General features: G+C 34.1%; 1 protein-coding gene across 1 annotated transcript in view; it reads right to left on the reverse strand.

Moving 5' to 3' along the window:
- Positions 1 to 16,547, reverse strand: part of LOC103606431 (ran-binding protein 17) — a gene marked incomplete at its 3' end in the record, with an annotated part of 86,600 nt that overhangs the window by 67,093 nt on the left and 2,960 nt on the right. Inside the window, exons 2-5 of the mRNA XM_008591027.1 lie at positions 14,091 to 14,237; positions 10,157 to 10,247; positions 3,839 to 4,005; positions 166 to 231 (exon numbers count right to left, since the gene is read on the reverse strand). Of these exons, the coding sequence (XP_008589249.1) occupies positions 166 to 231; positions 3,839 to 4,005; positions 10,157 to 10,247; positions 14,091 to 14,237 (471 nt within the window). The remainder of the gene's footprint in view (positions 1 to 165; positions 232 to 3,838; positions 4,006 to 10,156; positions 10,248 to 14,090; positions 14,238 to 16,547) is intronic.

The following is a 16,547-nucleotide window of genomic DNA, read 5'->3' on the forward strand; positions in this document are numbered from 1 at the left end:
GGGGGGGGGGGGGGGGGGGGGTGAAGACACCCAAAAAGATTTTGATTATACAGAGTTTTATGGCACACAAAGAAGACTGAACATTTTGCCACAAATAAAAGCAGCAAAGAAACAGCATTACTTATTAAAGCAAACTTCATGTCCCCATTAGATGGAAAGGCTTACCAGGTTCATTTCCTGAGTCAATTCAGAAAGGAGTATTACTCCTATTATGCAGTGTTCCACAGTACCCTTTGGAAAAAATAACCAAGTTAAGCCTAAATGAAGACAGTTGATTTGTTCTTAATGTTTAAGCCAAGTAATTAAATACTGAAAATCACATTTATTTAGTAGTATATCTCTTAAAATACATAGAAAAATCATTCAGTTCTACAAACAAAAGAATTTTAAGCTTAGTTTTTGAAGGATAAATTTGGGTACACAGAGTTGAGTGCAGAAAAGGCTCACTTACCTTACATGATATTCTATAAAATATTTCCTGGACCTAGTATGTATAATAAACTAAGTTTCAAAATACAAGATACTGAGTTTAGTTTAACACTTTTCATAAGACCATAAATAAGAATGAGCAACAAATGCTTTTTAGTTCTATAAATCTGCTTCAAGCCTACTGAGATAGCAGCATTCAATAAATAATTAATAAATAGCCTAGGCACTAATTCAAATCCCTTAATATAATATCAGATAAGATCATTTCGGCCCTTTTAATATTATTTAATAGTGCGTGTGCATGGATTAGCATTCAATAAATAATTAATAAATAGCCTAGGCACTAATTCAAATCCCTTAATCTAATATCAGATAAGATCATTTCGGCCCTTTTAATATTATTTAATAGTGCGTGTGCATGGATTTGTTATGTACCTATTATAATAAAGGCATCTACAGTGCCCAATACAGTGGGATAAATGACTATCAACATGGTATCGTTTCATAGCCCAATATGTTTTTAACTTAATCAGCTTCCAATTTAATCTCAAAACTTCCTTCATATCAAAATTCAGATTTTATATGCACATCACTAACAAATTACCCTACTGCAAAATCACACTGGAAGTACTGAAATAATAAATGCAACATCCAATTACAGTGCAATCATTAAAAAAAATTAATACAGATGATATACTTTTCAAATCTTGTAGTTTGTCATCCTTTCTAACTATCACAGAATTCCAATAACACTGGGTCACTAGGTGTAACTATGTCAGACTATAAATGAACATGGTGCTTCTTTCATTAAGACTTGTCATGAAAAATATGCCAGTTGAACTAAACAGTGTAACTTAGGGACTTAGTTATATTCTGGTACATGGTATTTAGTTCACTAGGTGCAGCATGTTCATTTACAGTCTCAGAACAAAAGATGAACAAAAGAAATGTCCCTGAATTTTTGCATTTTAATTCTTTTTTTTTTTGGAGGTGGAAGGCTGACTGGTCAGTACAGGGATTGAACCCTGGGACCTTAGTGTTATAAGCACCACACTCTAACCAACTGAGCTAACTGGCCAGCTCCCTTAATTCTTCATGGTCCTTCAGAACAGTCTGGGTGTCTGAACTGAGCTCCAGATTTCCTACTCACTGAAGCATCCATCTTCTGTGTACATTATGTCAGTGCTCCTCAAAGTGTGGTTCCCTGACCAACTGCTGGCCCATAAACCCACAGGCGATCTGCAAACTCAGTCCTAACCTAGAAATGGTTTGGTACTGGTCCATGACAAAATAAAGAGGATGTACCAGAATATAACTAAGTCACTAATTACACTGTTTAGTTCAGCTGGCATATTTTTCATAACAATTCTTTCTTAGTGAAAGAAGCACCATGTTCATTTACGATTTGACATAAGCTCCTTATCTTATTGTAGGCCAGCAATTTGAATAGCACTGCCCTTATCTCTGGGGTATGTATATAGAAAGTAGGCACATATTATGTTTGGAATGTGTGGCAGGAATAGGGTTACAATAACAGAGAAAAAAGGATGCACAAAAATTCAGACCATTAAAGATTTAACAAGCTTAAAATAATTTTTAGGACAAAATTCACAGAAACTGCTAATACACAAAGGAACCATGTGGTACTACTTTAGACTACTAAAGTCAATTGCCTTTCTCATGACTCAAGGTTAGGTCAAGTCATATACCCAGAAAAGAAGTGTTAAATACACTGAGATGATACTTTAATTAACTTTCAAGAAAAAACATTTTCTGGTCTTCTAAAACTGACAAAAGTGCACTAACTTAAAAAATACTCAACTTAAGCTGAACTAATCAGCCAACTGAAGAGGAAGCTTGAGAAATGTTAGCCAACAATAATGATTTCATTTCATTGTTTTCAAACTTGATTTAATTTCAAATAATTCCGAAGTCTATTCTTGTCTATTCTACTAATTCTTGACTAACAATTTTAATAAATGACAGGAGGGCAGATACTATTGTGTTAGCCAAATTATAAACACAACTCTAAAGTGAGAAGCTCATCTGTCTCTGAATAAACTATTCTGCCCCAGTGTACACTGATCTCCTCTGGGCTAAGAATGTATTTCCTGTGAAGTTTTAGATGATCAAATATTTGTTAACCAGGGCTTTAAAACATGAATAAAAGAAAAGCAGCATAATCCAGTATTTCATATTCTGAGGTTATCCGCATTGTGCTATATGATGGAGTTAACATCTTACACCGGGGTTAAGTTTTAAAGTTACTGCATAATGGGTAAAGGGGCATGAAAATCAACTACAATCTATATTGAGAAGTAAAATTAAATTAAATTTTTAAAAAAGTTACTACATAAGAAGTAAAATCTCAGAAAGCCCAAATTACCCTAATCACCAATAAACCAATACTGAATCATCTCTCAAATAAAAACTGCCAATTTTCTTAAAAAATTCTAACAGATCACTGTTTCTTCAGCTGGACACCCGCTAATGTAGTCTTTTTGCAACTAGGGATTATGTCTGTATAAAAAAAATGTATCTTTAAACATCTGAATCATACTAAGCAGGGCATGATGGTCATCCTAAGAAAGCAGCATATAGGAACCAAGAGCAGATTCAGGTTTCCCTAAATCATCCCAGGACATGTAATCACTGGCACAATTTAGTGTTCTCTTGCTCTGTTTCTTCTTTTTTTTTTTCTTCCAGTCCTAATATCTGAATTTGTGAAAGTTAAATGTTAAATGCACATATGCAATGACTTTTTTTTCCCTTTTTTTTTTGCTTTTCCAGTGGCTGGCCAGTATGGGGATCCAAACCGTTGACCTTGGTGTTAAAAGGCTGTGCTCTAACTAACTGAGCTAACCAGACAGCCCTACTCTAATCACTTAGGTTGAAAACATTCTAGAGAAACTGATATGGTCAATATGGCATAGTGTAAAAATAAAACAAAAATATTGTAAGTTAGAAGACTTGTTGAAGTGATAGCTCTATGCTTTACTAGGTCACTGTGTGACCCTATGTAAATTATTTAACGTTTCTAAGCCTCGGTTTTCTCATTTACAAAATGAAATCCACTTCACAGGGTTGTAATAAGCATTAGATAATATATAAAAAGCATTATACACACATTTTGTATATATGAAGCACACACACATACATGTCACAAATGAAAGAATATACATTTTTGAAATTAGAAAACATAATATTTGCAGTCTTCTGATTTGGATGTTATATAAAAACATGATCCTCATTTACTGACAATAAACAATAAAGGATCCAGAGGATAAATAATAAATCATAATATGGTACTAGTACTCACAAAACAAACCATACAGCTTTAATAAAGAAGATTTCTAAACCAAAAAAAAGCAAGTAGTGACCTTCTAAGAATGTAATAATGCGTTCTTACCTGAAGAAACTTCTTCACATCAGCAATAATTTCTCTGAAGACAAACTGGTCTTTCTGAATCTCAAACCACCCCAACTTAGTGATTTTAGCAATGACTTGAATAAGAGCTTGGATGACAAAGGGAACCAGCTTGGGCTGTGATGCCACATAATTGAGAATGTAGTTTCCTATAAAGAAAATATTCTGTGATCATCTGGACTTTTCAGAAACATAATGTGAATCATATGAAGAAAAAGAAGAGGCAATGACATACTGTAATAGTCCATTTTTGTTTCGTATAACAAGATACCTGAGACTGGGTGGTTTGTAAAATAAAATGACATTTATTGCTTACACTTTTTGAGGCTGGGAAGTCCAAAGTCCATCTGGTGGTGGCAATAGTGAAGCAGAGGTCGCATATTGCCAGACGGTGGAAGCATAGAGAGCAAGAGACAGAGAGAGAAGGGAGGTGCCAGGGTCTTTTTAAACAACGAGCTCTCGCAGGAAATAGAGTGAGAACTCACTCATTAATCCCCACTCCTAGGGACAGCATCAATCCATTCATGAAGGATCTGCCCCCATGACTCAAACAGCTTCCAACACTGTCACATTGGGGATCAAATTTCCACATGAGTTTTGGAGGGAACAACACATCCAAACTCCATCGTGTACCCTTTCACAAAAAGTTAATCCCTTTCCTCAAAAGATGTACTTATTTATATATAGTCAGTTCTTCTATAAGGCTTATTTTGAAAAAGCAAATTTATTCCAATGCATTTGATATATTAGGGGATAATTTGAATATAATGCAAGTGTCACTTCTGTTTCTGCATGATTTCATCCACAAAAAATGCTAGGGAAATGCAGAAAACTTTAGCCAGGCCGAAAAAACTATGCTATACACAAAATGCATACTCTTCAAACATCTACTAGCTACTTCATTTCACCTCATGTGTTATCAGTCACACCAAACATTATGTGGCATTATAATTTTCTATCCTATTTCAGATCATTTTCCTTCCACCACTTCATGATAACTCTTAAGCCTTCTGAAGCCCACTTCCACAAACAAACTTCAGGTCTTTTTCAAGGTAAGGTGCTATATTTATTGTACTATTTATATATTTCTTAACCATTTAACATCTACCTTTTTACTAGATTTTTATCTTTTTTCCTAATGTGTCATTAACAAAGTTTTAAAATTTTGTTTCCATAATTTCATTTCCTTCATAAGCCCTGTGGTTTTTATTATGTGACACAGCATAGGACAGTCACTTTTAGGAACACATACGTCATGTTACAGCAAAACTGACTGTACACTACCCCATTTAAGGGGCATAAAAAACACAAATAGTGCAATATGATAAAATAAGTACATAAATTAAAGCAAGCATGAATAGAATAGTAAAGTAAATCTTGGAATAAAGTTAATATATCAAAATTGTTGGAAGTGGGTAGCAAATTCAGTTATAAGCTTCCTAGTGGACTGAATAATTGAGGTCAGGTAACAAACATACCAAAAATTCTATCAGAAAAATACAGGATGAATTTTTAAAAAGGGAAAATATTCCATTTCTACTTTGGCCCCAAAGGCTAGGATGCTATTTGAGAAAAGAGTGAAAAGAAGGTAAATACCTCAATATTTAACTAAAAACAGCTTTGATGAAAATATCCCAAGAACACTTTCAATTAGTCTTGACGATTTCAATTGTTCTTGACAATTATAGTGAGATTCTTGATATTTTTTAAAAAGTTCTCATAACTATCATATTTTAACCTTATTTTTATTAATATTAAAATTGTAGTTATACAAATAAAAATAATATAAATATATATAAATAATATACAAATATAGACTTCCCTACCATTAAGATAGATTGGAGGTTTCTGCTATAAATCATAGAAATAAGTTCCCCTAAGCTTTGTTACATGTAATCTTTTATTTCAATATAAAAAAATTTAAAATGACAATGCTTCTTGAATATAAAAGAAAATCCAGTGTATTTACTTCAATTACATTTTAATCTTAACATCTTGAAAATTTTTAACCTGGAAGGGATGTGGGAAAACCATGTATGGGTGCTGGTAGCCAATAGGAGAGCAATCTCAAAATACTAAAATAACCAAATAGGAGACAAAGGAAGTTTCACATTGAAAGGTAGGTACCAATAAGCATACCTTCCCAGACTGCCCAATCAAAGGTACTGTCTAATAAGTTGATTATCTATGGCAGGGGGGAAAAAAATCACTAGCATATATTTCTGTCATTTTAACTGAATGTTTTATATAAAATGTTCTCAAGCTGTTTTTTACGTAAGACTGTTCCAATTTAGTTAAATGTCAATGATTACAATCAAGTAAAACAACTGCAATCTTATCATCACTGGTCTGAGTAACAGGGGAAAGCCATACCAAGAAGAAAAAGATTTTTCAGGAAGACACATGGGAGAACAAAACAAAAAGAAAACAGCTTAAAAACTCTCAGACAAAAGTTAATAGAAAGTTGGAAAGCTATGCACTAGAGGCTCTTTTAGGGTCAAATGTCCATATGACAATAACAGTAATATTTAGCATTTATGAAGCATGTTAGAAATTGCCAAGTATTTCCTCTCAAATATCTTACGTGATAGTCACAGCAATGTGAAGATGTTGCTATTATGTATTACTATTATTCTGTTCTACAGGCCAAAAATATGAAAGTCAAAGAGCTGAAATGACTGGGACTCTGAGTCAGGTTGTTTTGGTTTGTCATAATTTTTGTTTGTTTGCTGCTTCCAAATACTGGCCAAACATATATTTTAGTAATAATTAATAATTCAAAATTTTACTAAGCCCAAACTTGTAAACACACTTTTGGAATTTTCTATCACTGAATTGATACTTTAGAAATCAGCACATCATGGGAATTTAATATGAAATACTTCTTTAACTAATTGAGGTCAGGTAATGAATATGCCACAAAGCATATCAAAAAATACAAAAATAATATAAAAGAAAGGGGGAGTATTCACTTTCTACTTTGGCCTCAAAAACTAGCATGTCATCTGGGAAAACAGTGAAGACTTAACTAAAATGCTTTGATGAAACAATTCCAAGTTCCAAGAACACTGAAAAATATGAGCTATAATCCATGCTGGCTTATGAACTACTAGAGAAAAATAGAGAGTAAATGAAACAAAAAGAAACTATCACAAGAAGATCAAGATAAGACGTGTGAGGTGGAGATGTGGAGAAACTGGAACCTTCACATATTGCTAGTGAGAATGCAAAATGGTATAGGCATTTTGGAAAACAGTTTGGCAGTTTCTTAAAAAGTTAAGGATAAATTTACCTCATGACCCAGCAATTCCACTCCTAGGTTTCTACTCAAAAGAAATGAAAACATATGTCCTCACAAAAACTTGTATGTAAATGTGCATAGCAGCATTATTCATAGTGCCCAAAAAGTGAAACAGCGCAAATATCCATCAACTAGTGAATGGATAACAAATTGTCATATAATCTACATATTGGGAATATTACTCTACAATAAAAACGAATAAAACATTGATACATGCTACAATGTGGATGAACCGAACAATCTATAAAGATTTAAACACCATGACCAAGTGAGATTTATTCCAGGTATACAAGGCTGGTTCAACATTCAGAAATCAACTAACATAATCCATCATATGCACAAGCAAAAGAAGCAACAATCTATAAAGATTTAAACACCATGACCAAGTGAGATTTATTCCAGGTATATAAGGCTGGTTCAACATTCAGAAATCAACTAACATAATCCATCATATGCACAAGCAAAAGAAGAAAAATGACATGATAGTATCAATAGATGTAGCAAAAAAGCATTTAACAAAATGCAACACCCATTCATGATAAAAACTCTCAGCAAACTAGGAACAGAGAGGAGCTTCCTCATCTTGAGAAAGAATATATACAAAAACTTACAGCTAACATCACACTTAATGGTGAGAAACTTGAAGTTTTCCCACTAATATCAGGAACAAGATAAGATGTCGCCTGTCAGAACTTCTTTTCAACATCATTCTGGAAGTCCTAGCTAATGCAATAGGACAAGAAAAGGAAATAAAAGGTATACAGACTGGGAAGAAAGAAATAAAATTGTCTGCTTGCAGATGGCATGATCATTTTCAGAAAATCTGAAAGAATCAACAACAACAAAAAGAATCAGACACTTATTTCTGGGAGCTAAAAATAAATAAATAAATACACGAAAAAAATAGTGGGTAGGGAGGGAAGAAGACAACAATTATAATTTTTTGAAGTTGATATGACAAGCAAACAGAAAGGACATTGCTGGGAGGGAAGGGGGCGAGGGAGGAGGGAGGAGGGAGGTTTCGGTAACTGGCCACAATAATCAACCACTTTGTATATTGACAAAATAAAATAAAGAAAATCTAAATAAATGGACAGATATTCCACATTCACGGACAGGAAACTCAGTATCATCAAGACGTCAGTCCTTTCCAACTCGATCTACAGATTCAACACAATTCCAATCAAAACACCAGCAAGTCTATAGATAACAACAAACCGATTTTAACGTTTATATGGGAGCAGCAAAAGATCCAGAATAGCCAAGACAATACTGAAGGGGAAGAACAAAGCTGGAAGACTGTCACTATCTGACTTCAAGACACACCACAAAGCTACAGTAATCAAGACAGTTTGTATTGATGAAAGAATTGACACACATTGATAGCTATGATTTGAATATTTGTTCCTTCCCAAACTCATACTGAAATTTTAATTGCTACTGTAAGAGCTGGGACCTTTAAGGGGTGATTAGGTCATAAGGGCTCTTAAATGCATATTATTCACTGAAAGAAGCCAATCTGAAAAGGCTATACACTATATGATTCCAATTCTTGAAAAGGCAAAACTATGGAGACAGTAAAGAGATCAGGAGTTGAGGAAAGGGAGGGATGAATAGGCAAACAGAGGATTTTTAGAAACTATTCTGTACAATACTGTAACGGTAAATATATGTCATTACACATTTGTCAAAATCCATGGAATTGAACTCTAATGCAAATCATAGACTCTGGATAATAACAATGTGTCAATGTAGGTTCACCAACTGTAACAAATTTATTACTCTGGTACAGGATGTTGATAGTAGGGGAGGCTGTGTATGTGTGGGAGTAAGGGGTATATGAGAATCTCTGTACTTTGTGCTCAATTTTGTTGTGAACCCAAAACTGCTCTAAAAAAGTAATTTATTTAAAATGTGAATGTGTAAAAATAAGTCAAACAAACAAAATCACAAGTTTTATGATTTAGGTTTATACCATTTGAAGTCTTATTTTCAACTGTAAATTTCTCTTTTGCTTTCTTAAGTATACAACTCCATGAGTGCATGGATAAATCCTTTTCTAGGTTTTCTGCAGTCCTAAGACTCAGGATGCTTAGAGAAATACAGTGAAATATATGACACAAATGACATATTGCTGTGAGCTTCTGACCATTCAAATTTGAGCTTAAAGATTCACCACACATAATACATTTTAATTTTTCTTATACAATATAAATTATTTTAATCTTGAGGCTGAAGAGCAGAAACGAGTCAACAATTACTTTATTTCTAACATGAACAAGGATGACCCAAAAAATCCCATACTTCAATTATTAGAGTTTTGTCCATTTGAAAAGCAAACCTATACATACACAAAAACTTAAAATATATTACTTCTGAAAAATATATTGCTACTTTATAAGATCAGTTTTCCAACTACAGTAAATTCCAACCACTGTTTATCCATGTATAAATTATTTTCCTAATGAGTAGAAATCTGTTTTTAATTTTATATACATCCCAAATGATTTCGATATAGCATCCTAAGAAATATTGGAGAGTTGACTTCTTTCCTGTCATTCAGTTGCACATTAAGTTAATGGCTAAAAGCATGGACTCCACACAGATTGAATGGGTTTGAATCATAGCTCTACTACTTCCCAGCTGTGTTCTTGGAACCATTACAGAGTCTATAAATCTAATTTCCTCATTTGTAAAATGAGGATAACTCAGAAATTTGTTTAGTGGGCAAAATGATATAGTGCAAACCTTAGCAAATAGTATGCACACAATAAAATACTAGTTGTTACTTATTATTAAATCAAACATACCTTTTGTGATTATACATTGTACAACACATCATTGTTCATCACTATATGAGTAAACAAGACTTGACTACTCATCTGAAAGTAATGACAGAATCAAATAATTTGCAAGCCTGATAAAACAGTTTAGCATGTTTAAAAGGAAAAGTTTATTTTTAAAAAGCAATTTGTTGAAAAGCATAATAAACCACTTACTGATATCTATCCTCTGTTCAATAGGTAAAGGACTGACTCGGCTGACAAGTTTTGAAAGACATGTTGCTGCAAGTAGCTGAGCGTAGGATGTCTGCAAAGAATAATTAATTTTTACTTATTATTATTACAAATAAAACTACAATAATCAAAACATTAGATAGGAACTTTTTTCTAAGAAGTAACGGGAGTTTTTCTGGGTTGACAAACTGCCAGATTTACAATGGATAAAATACATCTATTTGAGATACACACACATGTATACACACATACACACATGTACATAATCCCTCATAAGGGATCATAAGCTGAGGGAGGTGTAAGTAGCCATCTCAAACAACAGCAAGCAAATGGGAGTAACGAATGACTATGAGCAAGTTCAATCAAAATACTCTTATCATGGTCTACACAACCAGGCCTCTATTATTTCTTCAAATTCATCTGGTTCCACCCCCCACTATGCTCTGACCACAATAGCCTTTCAGTTCCTTTCAACGTCTTTCCCAAACTGACCTCCATGTTCCTTCAGACCCACATCTGACTGTATATTCTCTGGCCATCAATTATCTTAACCTAATAGTGTACTCAAACTCTCTAAATGCATGCCCAACCTTCAAAATTTGGTTCAGTTATTCACCCCACCCCCAGGAATATCTTGCAAACATAGTCCCTCCTTATTTTTTTCTCTAGACCAGAGATGAATAACGATATTTTGTGACATGTGAAACATATGAAATCCAAATTTCAGAGTCCATAAATAAAGATTATTAAAACCCACTCACGCTCATTCATTTACACACTATCTATGGCTGCTTTCACACTATGGTGGCGGAACTGAATAGTTAGGACAGAGACTATCTGTGGCACTCAATGATTCCTACTGCTGCTCAGTGCACCATAAATTGCAATGATGTAGTTATAACTCCACAGCACCTAGAGTGCCATGGGTATTGCCATGACGTGACATGTACCTCTTATTATTACCAGTGCATATCATGTCAAAACAAGAAAAGATAAAAGTGGATTTCAAATGTCTAACTTTTGGGGTTTTTTTTGTTTTGTTTTTGGCATCTGGACAGTAAAGGGATTAAAACCTGGACCTCAGTGTTATCAGCACCACACTGTAACTGAGCTAACCGGCCAGCCACATGTCTAACTTTTAAAGCACAGTGGAGTGTGGACTATTTTGTTACTGAATTAGATGGCAAAACAATGTGCTTTTTAAGCAAAGGCACTATAGATGTCCTAAAAGAATACAATATATGTTGACAATATCAGACTAAGCAACTCATCACAATATTCCCAACTCACAGGAAATCACCAGTCAGAAAAAGTGGAAATTGAAAGCAAAATATCTCATCACAGCAGAATTTATTTACAAAAATTTAAAATAAAATGAGGCTGCAACCAAAATTAAGTTCCCAAGTGGTTTATTTTCTTCAAGCAAGGAAAGCCACTTACCAATGGTTGGTGAGTTAATAAATCATCATTGTTTACTGCAGCAGCCAAAGTTATGTGTGCAGAGAAAGTAAACTTAAGACTACTGGCCTTTCAGTGAGAACAAATACTCAAAGAGTTAAGGACACTGGAGCAACATCAAAAGTCAATTTAAGAACAAGACAAATAGGCTGACATGTTGGCTCAGTTGGTTAGAGTGCAGCCTTGTAACACTAAGGTCAAGGGTTTGGATCCCCATACCAGTCAGCCACCAAAAACAAAACAGACAACAAAAAACAAGACAAAATGATTTTCTCCTTAGCTCTTGATGCATGGATAGATGTTACTAATATTACTCATACTGTTAATGTTACCAATACTTACTATCTGCTTATTCTAAAAGTCAATACTAAATGTGAAATGACTAAAGAATTATCCTCTATGAAGAGTCAGTATGGAACTACAGACCAGATTATTTTCAAAGTAGTTGAGGAAACATTAATTCAGTGTGACCTGAAGTAGAATTTCCTAAGTTGTGGTAAAAATATGTGGGGCAGAAAAGGGTTTAATTGGACAAACTTACAAAGCTTGTAAAAATATATAAGATGCTTAAATTCCATGGTTATTCACTGTATTATTCATCAACACATACTGCGTATTAAATACTTGAATCTATCATAAGTTAATCAATCAGTGGTATTAACAGTGAATTTCATTCACTTCTGTGAATTTGACAAAAGGCAAATAGTGCTTAATGCTTATATATAGAACCTATACTGCACTAAAGTCATTTCAATAACAACTAACACTGTCTGAATCAGAAGTAATGTCAAGCTGCTTTATGCAATTCCCACACTGCCAAAAGTTACAAGTAGTAACCAGATATATTTTCTGAGCTCCAACATTTTCAGACCTTGATCAAGTGTAAAGGAAATTTCCATATTTCAAAATCCATTTAACTGTGCAATTGAGGAGTTTCCACCTAATTTTCAATCAGAAGTGGCTAATCTGCAATTTTACATGCAAAAAGGCAATATCAAAAGAAGGTTTAATATAATTCAGTAAGTGCCTTCAGAGTGATGAATATGCTTAATTAAAACCATATGCTCATGGATTGATTTTAGTATTTGGCAGTACCTATGTGAAAAGATACTTTCAAAGATGAAATACGTAAAATTTCATCACAGATCAGCATTAACATATGAACATTTGCAATATATGCTGTTGACAGGAAACACCAAATTTGAACTCCAATTAAACAAAATGTTATTCCCAAAAGAACAGTAGTTCCATTCTTTCATTAGTAGACTTCTATTACAAAAAACTATTTGAATATTATATTTTGAATTTCATCAGTAAAACTTTGTGGAAATTTGTTTTCTCTCCGATTATAAATGTACCTAGAAAATATCCTTCATTTTGCCTCTTGGCCCACACAAAGCCTATAATATTTACTTTCTGGTCCTTCACAGAAAAAGTTTGCCAGCTCTGCTCTAGACTATACTCTGTTACTGTAATGCTTACCATCTAATTTCATAGCTCTTTATAATATCTACGCCTCTCCAACTAAACAATAACCTACTTTAATTCGTGTACATAAACCAAGTAGGTAGTACAGTTTCTGGTTTTACTTTTAAGTGTTTGCTAAAGGACTGCTGAATGAATGGCTATGAATATGTAGAAGGGAGGTACTCTGCATTATGCCAAATCATCGGTCATGTTTCAGAGTTAATTACAACCTGCTTTTGCCACCTAGATTTTTTTTAAGTTGTTGGTTAACTTTCTAAAACTGTGATTTTTGCCCACTAATATGAGGCGTAAAAAGTGGCCAAGAAGAATCAAGAAACTTTTTCAATTCATTTCTATTTCCACCTTCTGCCTTTTTCCTAAGATTGCTTTCCAGGCTTTCCAATTCTTTCCCTGATTTTTTTTTTTAATTTTTTGTAGATACATGGTTTTTTATTTATCCTTTTTTTTATTGAAGCATAAGTGATTGCAAATACCTGTGGGGTACAGTTCTGAATACCAATACCTGTGTGATTAATCTCTTTGACAGTGAAATGAACTATAATAAAAAATACATGGCAATATCCATCAGATATCATTGCTAACACACACAAGTTTATTAACACTGACATATGTCTACAGTCAGCCCTCCATATCTATAGGTTCCACATCAACAGATTCAACCAACAGTGGATAGGAAATATTTGGGAAAAACAACAACAAAAAAATACAAATAAAAAATACAGTATAACAACCATTTACATATCATTTACATCGTATTAGTATTATAAGTAATCTAGAGATGACAAAGTATAAAAAATAAGGGAGGATGTGCATAGGTTAAGTGCAAACAAATACTAGGCCATTTTATATAAGGAACCTGAACACTCATGGAGTTTGGTATCAATGCAGGTCCCAGAACCAATCCCCTGCAGAAATGGAGGGACAACTTCTACTGATCTTTCATGCTTAATTGCTATTATCAAATACTTACTGTTCCTTGTTCTAATAAAAGTTGACACTTGTTGAGACATTCCGGGCTGTCAATAAGTTCCAAGAGTGCTTTCTCAGCCTCTATTCTTTGTGTAAGATCAGTCCCTATGTACAGATGAGTACACAACACTTCCAATTCAGCCAAACTCTTGAGAAGAAAAAAAAATTAACATTTTATTTGAATGAAAAAAACTAAGGTAAAAGTATTAGCAACAGAAAACAAGGAATGCAAATATCATGCCTGTATTCATTAATTCAATACATTTTTATTGAGCTACAATTACTTACTAGAAGATGCAGCACACAAGACAGACACATCTCCTACTCCCCAAATTATTTACTTATAAACTGATAGTTCTGCAATGGAAAAGTAAGAGTATAGAGAAGACTTGCCTAATCCAAGGAGTTAAAAGACCAAGAACAACAAATGCTGGCGAGGATGCAAAGAAAGGGGAACCCTCCTACACTGTTGGGGGGACTGTAAATTAGTACAGCCATTATGGAAAACAGTATGGAGGTTCCTCAAACAACTACAGATAGAACTACCATATGATCCAGCAATCCCACTACTTGGCATATATTCCAAGGAATGGAAATCATCGTGTTGAAGGGATACGTGCACACCCATGTTTACCACAGCTCTATTTAGCTCTATTTACAATAGCCAAAATATGAAACCAACCTGTCTATCGACGGATGACTGGATAAGGAAAATGTGGCATATATACACAATGGAATAACTACTCAGCTATAAAAAAGAATGAAATTCTGCCATTTGCAGCAACATGGATGAGTCTGGAGAAAATTATGTTAAGTGAAAGAAGCCAGACAAGGAAAGAGAAATACCACATGTTTTCACTTATAACTAGAAGGGGAGGGGAGAAAGGGAGGGAGGAAAGAGGAAAAAAAAGAAAAGACCAAAACAATACACTGAACTTTCAGAAGGGGAAAACAAACCTAAGGATACTGGAGATGGGGGGAGGCAGGGGTCAGTTTGGGGAGGGAGAGGTTGAGTAAAGGGCATAAAGAAAAATCACAATTTGTAATAATAATAATAAGCTTATAATAAATAATGATAATAAAAAAAGGTGTGCCTGAAGAAGTAACATTTATGCTGAGACCTAAAAGAGTGAGTCAGATGAAAAAAAGACTAGAAGGCAGTCCAGGCAAAGAAACAGCATCTACCAGAGCCCTGCAGTAGAATGGAGTTTACTCATTTCGAGGCATTAAAAGGTCAGTGTGGTTGGTAAACAGAAAGGAGATACAGATGAGACTAGAGAATGGATGGGGAGAATGAGCATACACAAGGTGTAGATAATCCAATTTACATTCTTTCTCAAATTGTAAGAATTTCAATATTTCCATCCACTAAAAAGAAATAATGATAATTATAAACATGTTGATTTGGGGCTTCTGAACTTATAACTCATAGTGCTGCAGGTGAACTATGTCATAATTTTCAGGAACTGTGACTTGATCCCATGGTATTTCTAACAATGTAATACTAGTTACCATGGTATAGACCCCTATTACATAAGCACAAAGACTAATTCACTCTGTTTATAAATATAATCTCATCTGAAGATATAAAACACATGGAAACAATCTGAAAGAAGAATTTAAAAATGAGTTCAGCATTCATCTCAAAAGAATTTTTGTTAAAGGCGTAACATACATACTACATAACAAAGGCACACATACTTCACAATGAATAACTATTCATTGGAAGACAAAAATATTACCACAGATTTCAATGTCAGGTAGGCATATGAAGGTAATGGAATAGTCCTAAAGAAATCCTGGTTTTTGTCCTTTATGGCCTGAATTTTTATGTGGCAGCCTTACTGCTACACTAGTCCACACATTCCCTCATAAGAGCAATACACAAATAACACTGAAATGAGACCTCCTCTAGCCCCCATTATTCTTTTCACTTCTCTCTCCTCCTTAGCTCTTTTATTTTCCACTTCCCTATCCAGGTAGAGCCCAGCATCCCAGACATGGAAAGTTTCTGCTAGCATGAAAATAGAAGTCTAAAAGTACGGTTTTAAATGGATTAATTAGATAAAGGACCTCAAATGAACCACATTTTAGACTGACCCAATAAAGCCAGATTACAATACATACTGCTCATAATATTAAAATACATAGAAAATGTATGGTTCACAAATACATATAAATTCTCATATTTTCTCCAGAATAAGAAATAAAAACAATGAAAAGGGCTACCTTTTTCCCTCTCATGATCAACCTCAGAAATCTTTTCCTTCATCTAATAAATCTGAAGGACCAAATTTTAGAACTGATAATACCCAGAATAATTTAATAAACTGATCATGCTGTCATGTATTCATCTATACTTAAAATTTGTCTTCTTCTTTGAAGAGGTAGACTTTGGGGCCGGCCCGGTGGCACACTGCTACAGTGCGCTGCTTGGGAAGCGCGGCGGCGCTCCTGC

Source organism: Galeopterus variegatus, unplaced genomic scaffold (assembly GCF_000696425.1).
Source record: "Galeopterus variegatus unplaced genomic scaffold, G_variegatus-3.0.2 Scaffold6576, whole genome shotgun sequence".
Classification (NCBI taxonomy): domain Eukaryota; kingdom Metazoa; phylum Chordata; class Mammalia; order Dermoptera; family Cynocephalidae; genus Galeopterus; species Galeopterus variegatus.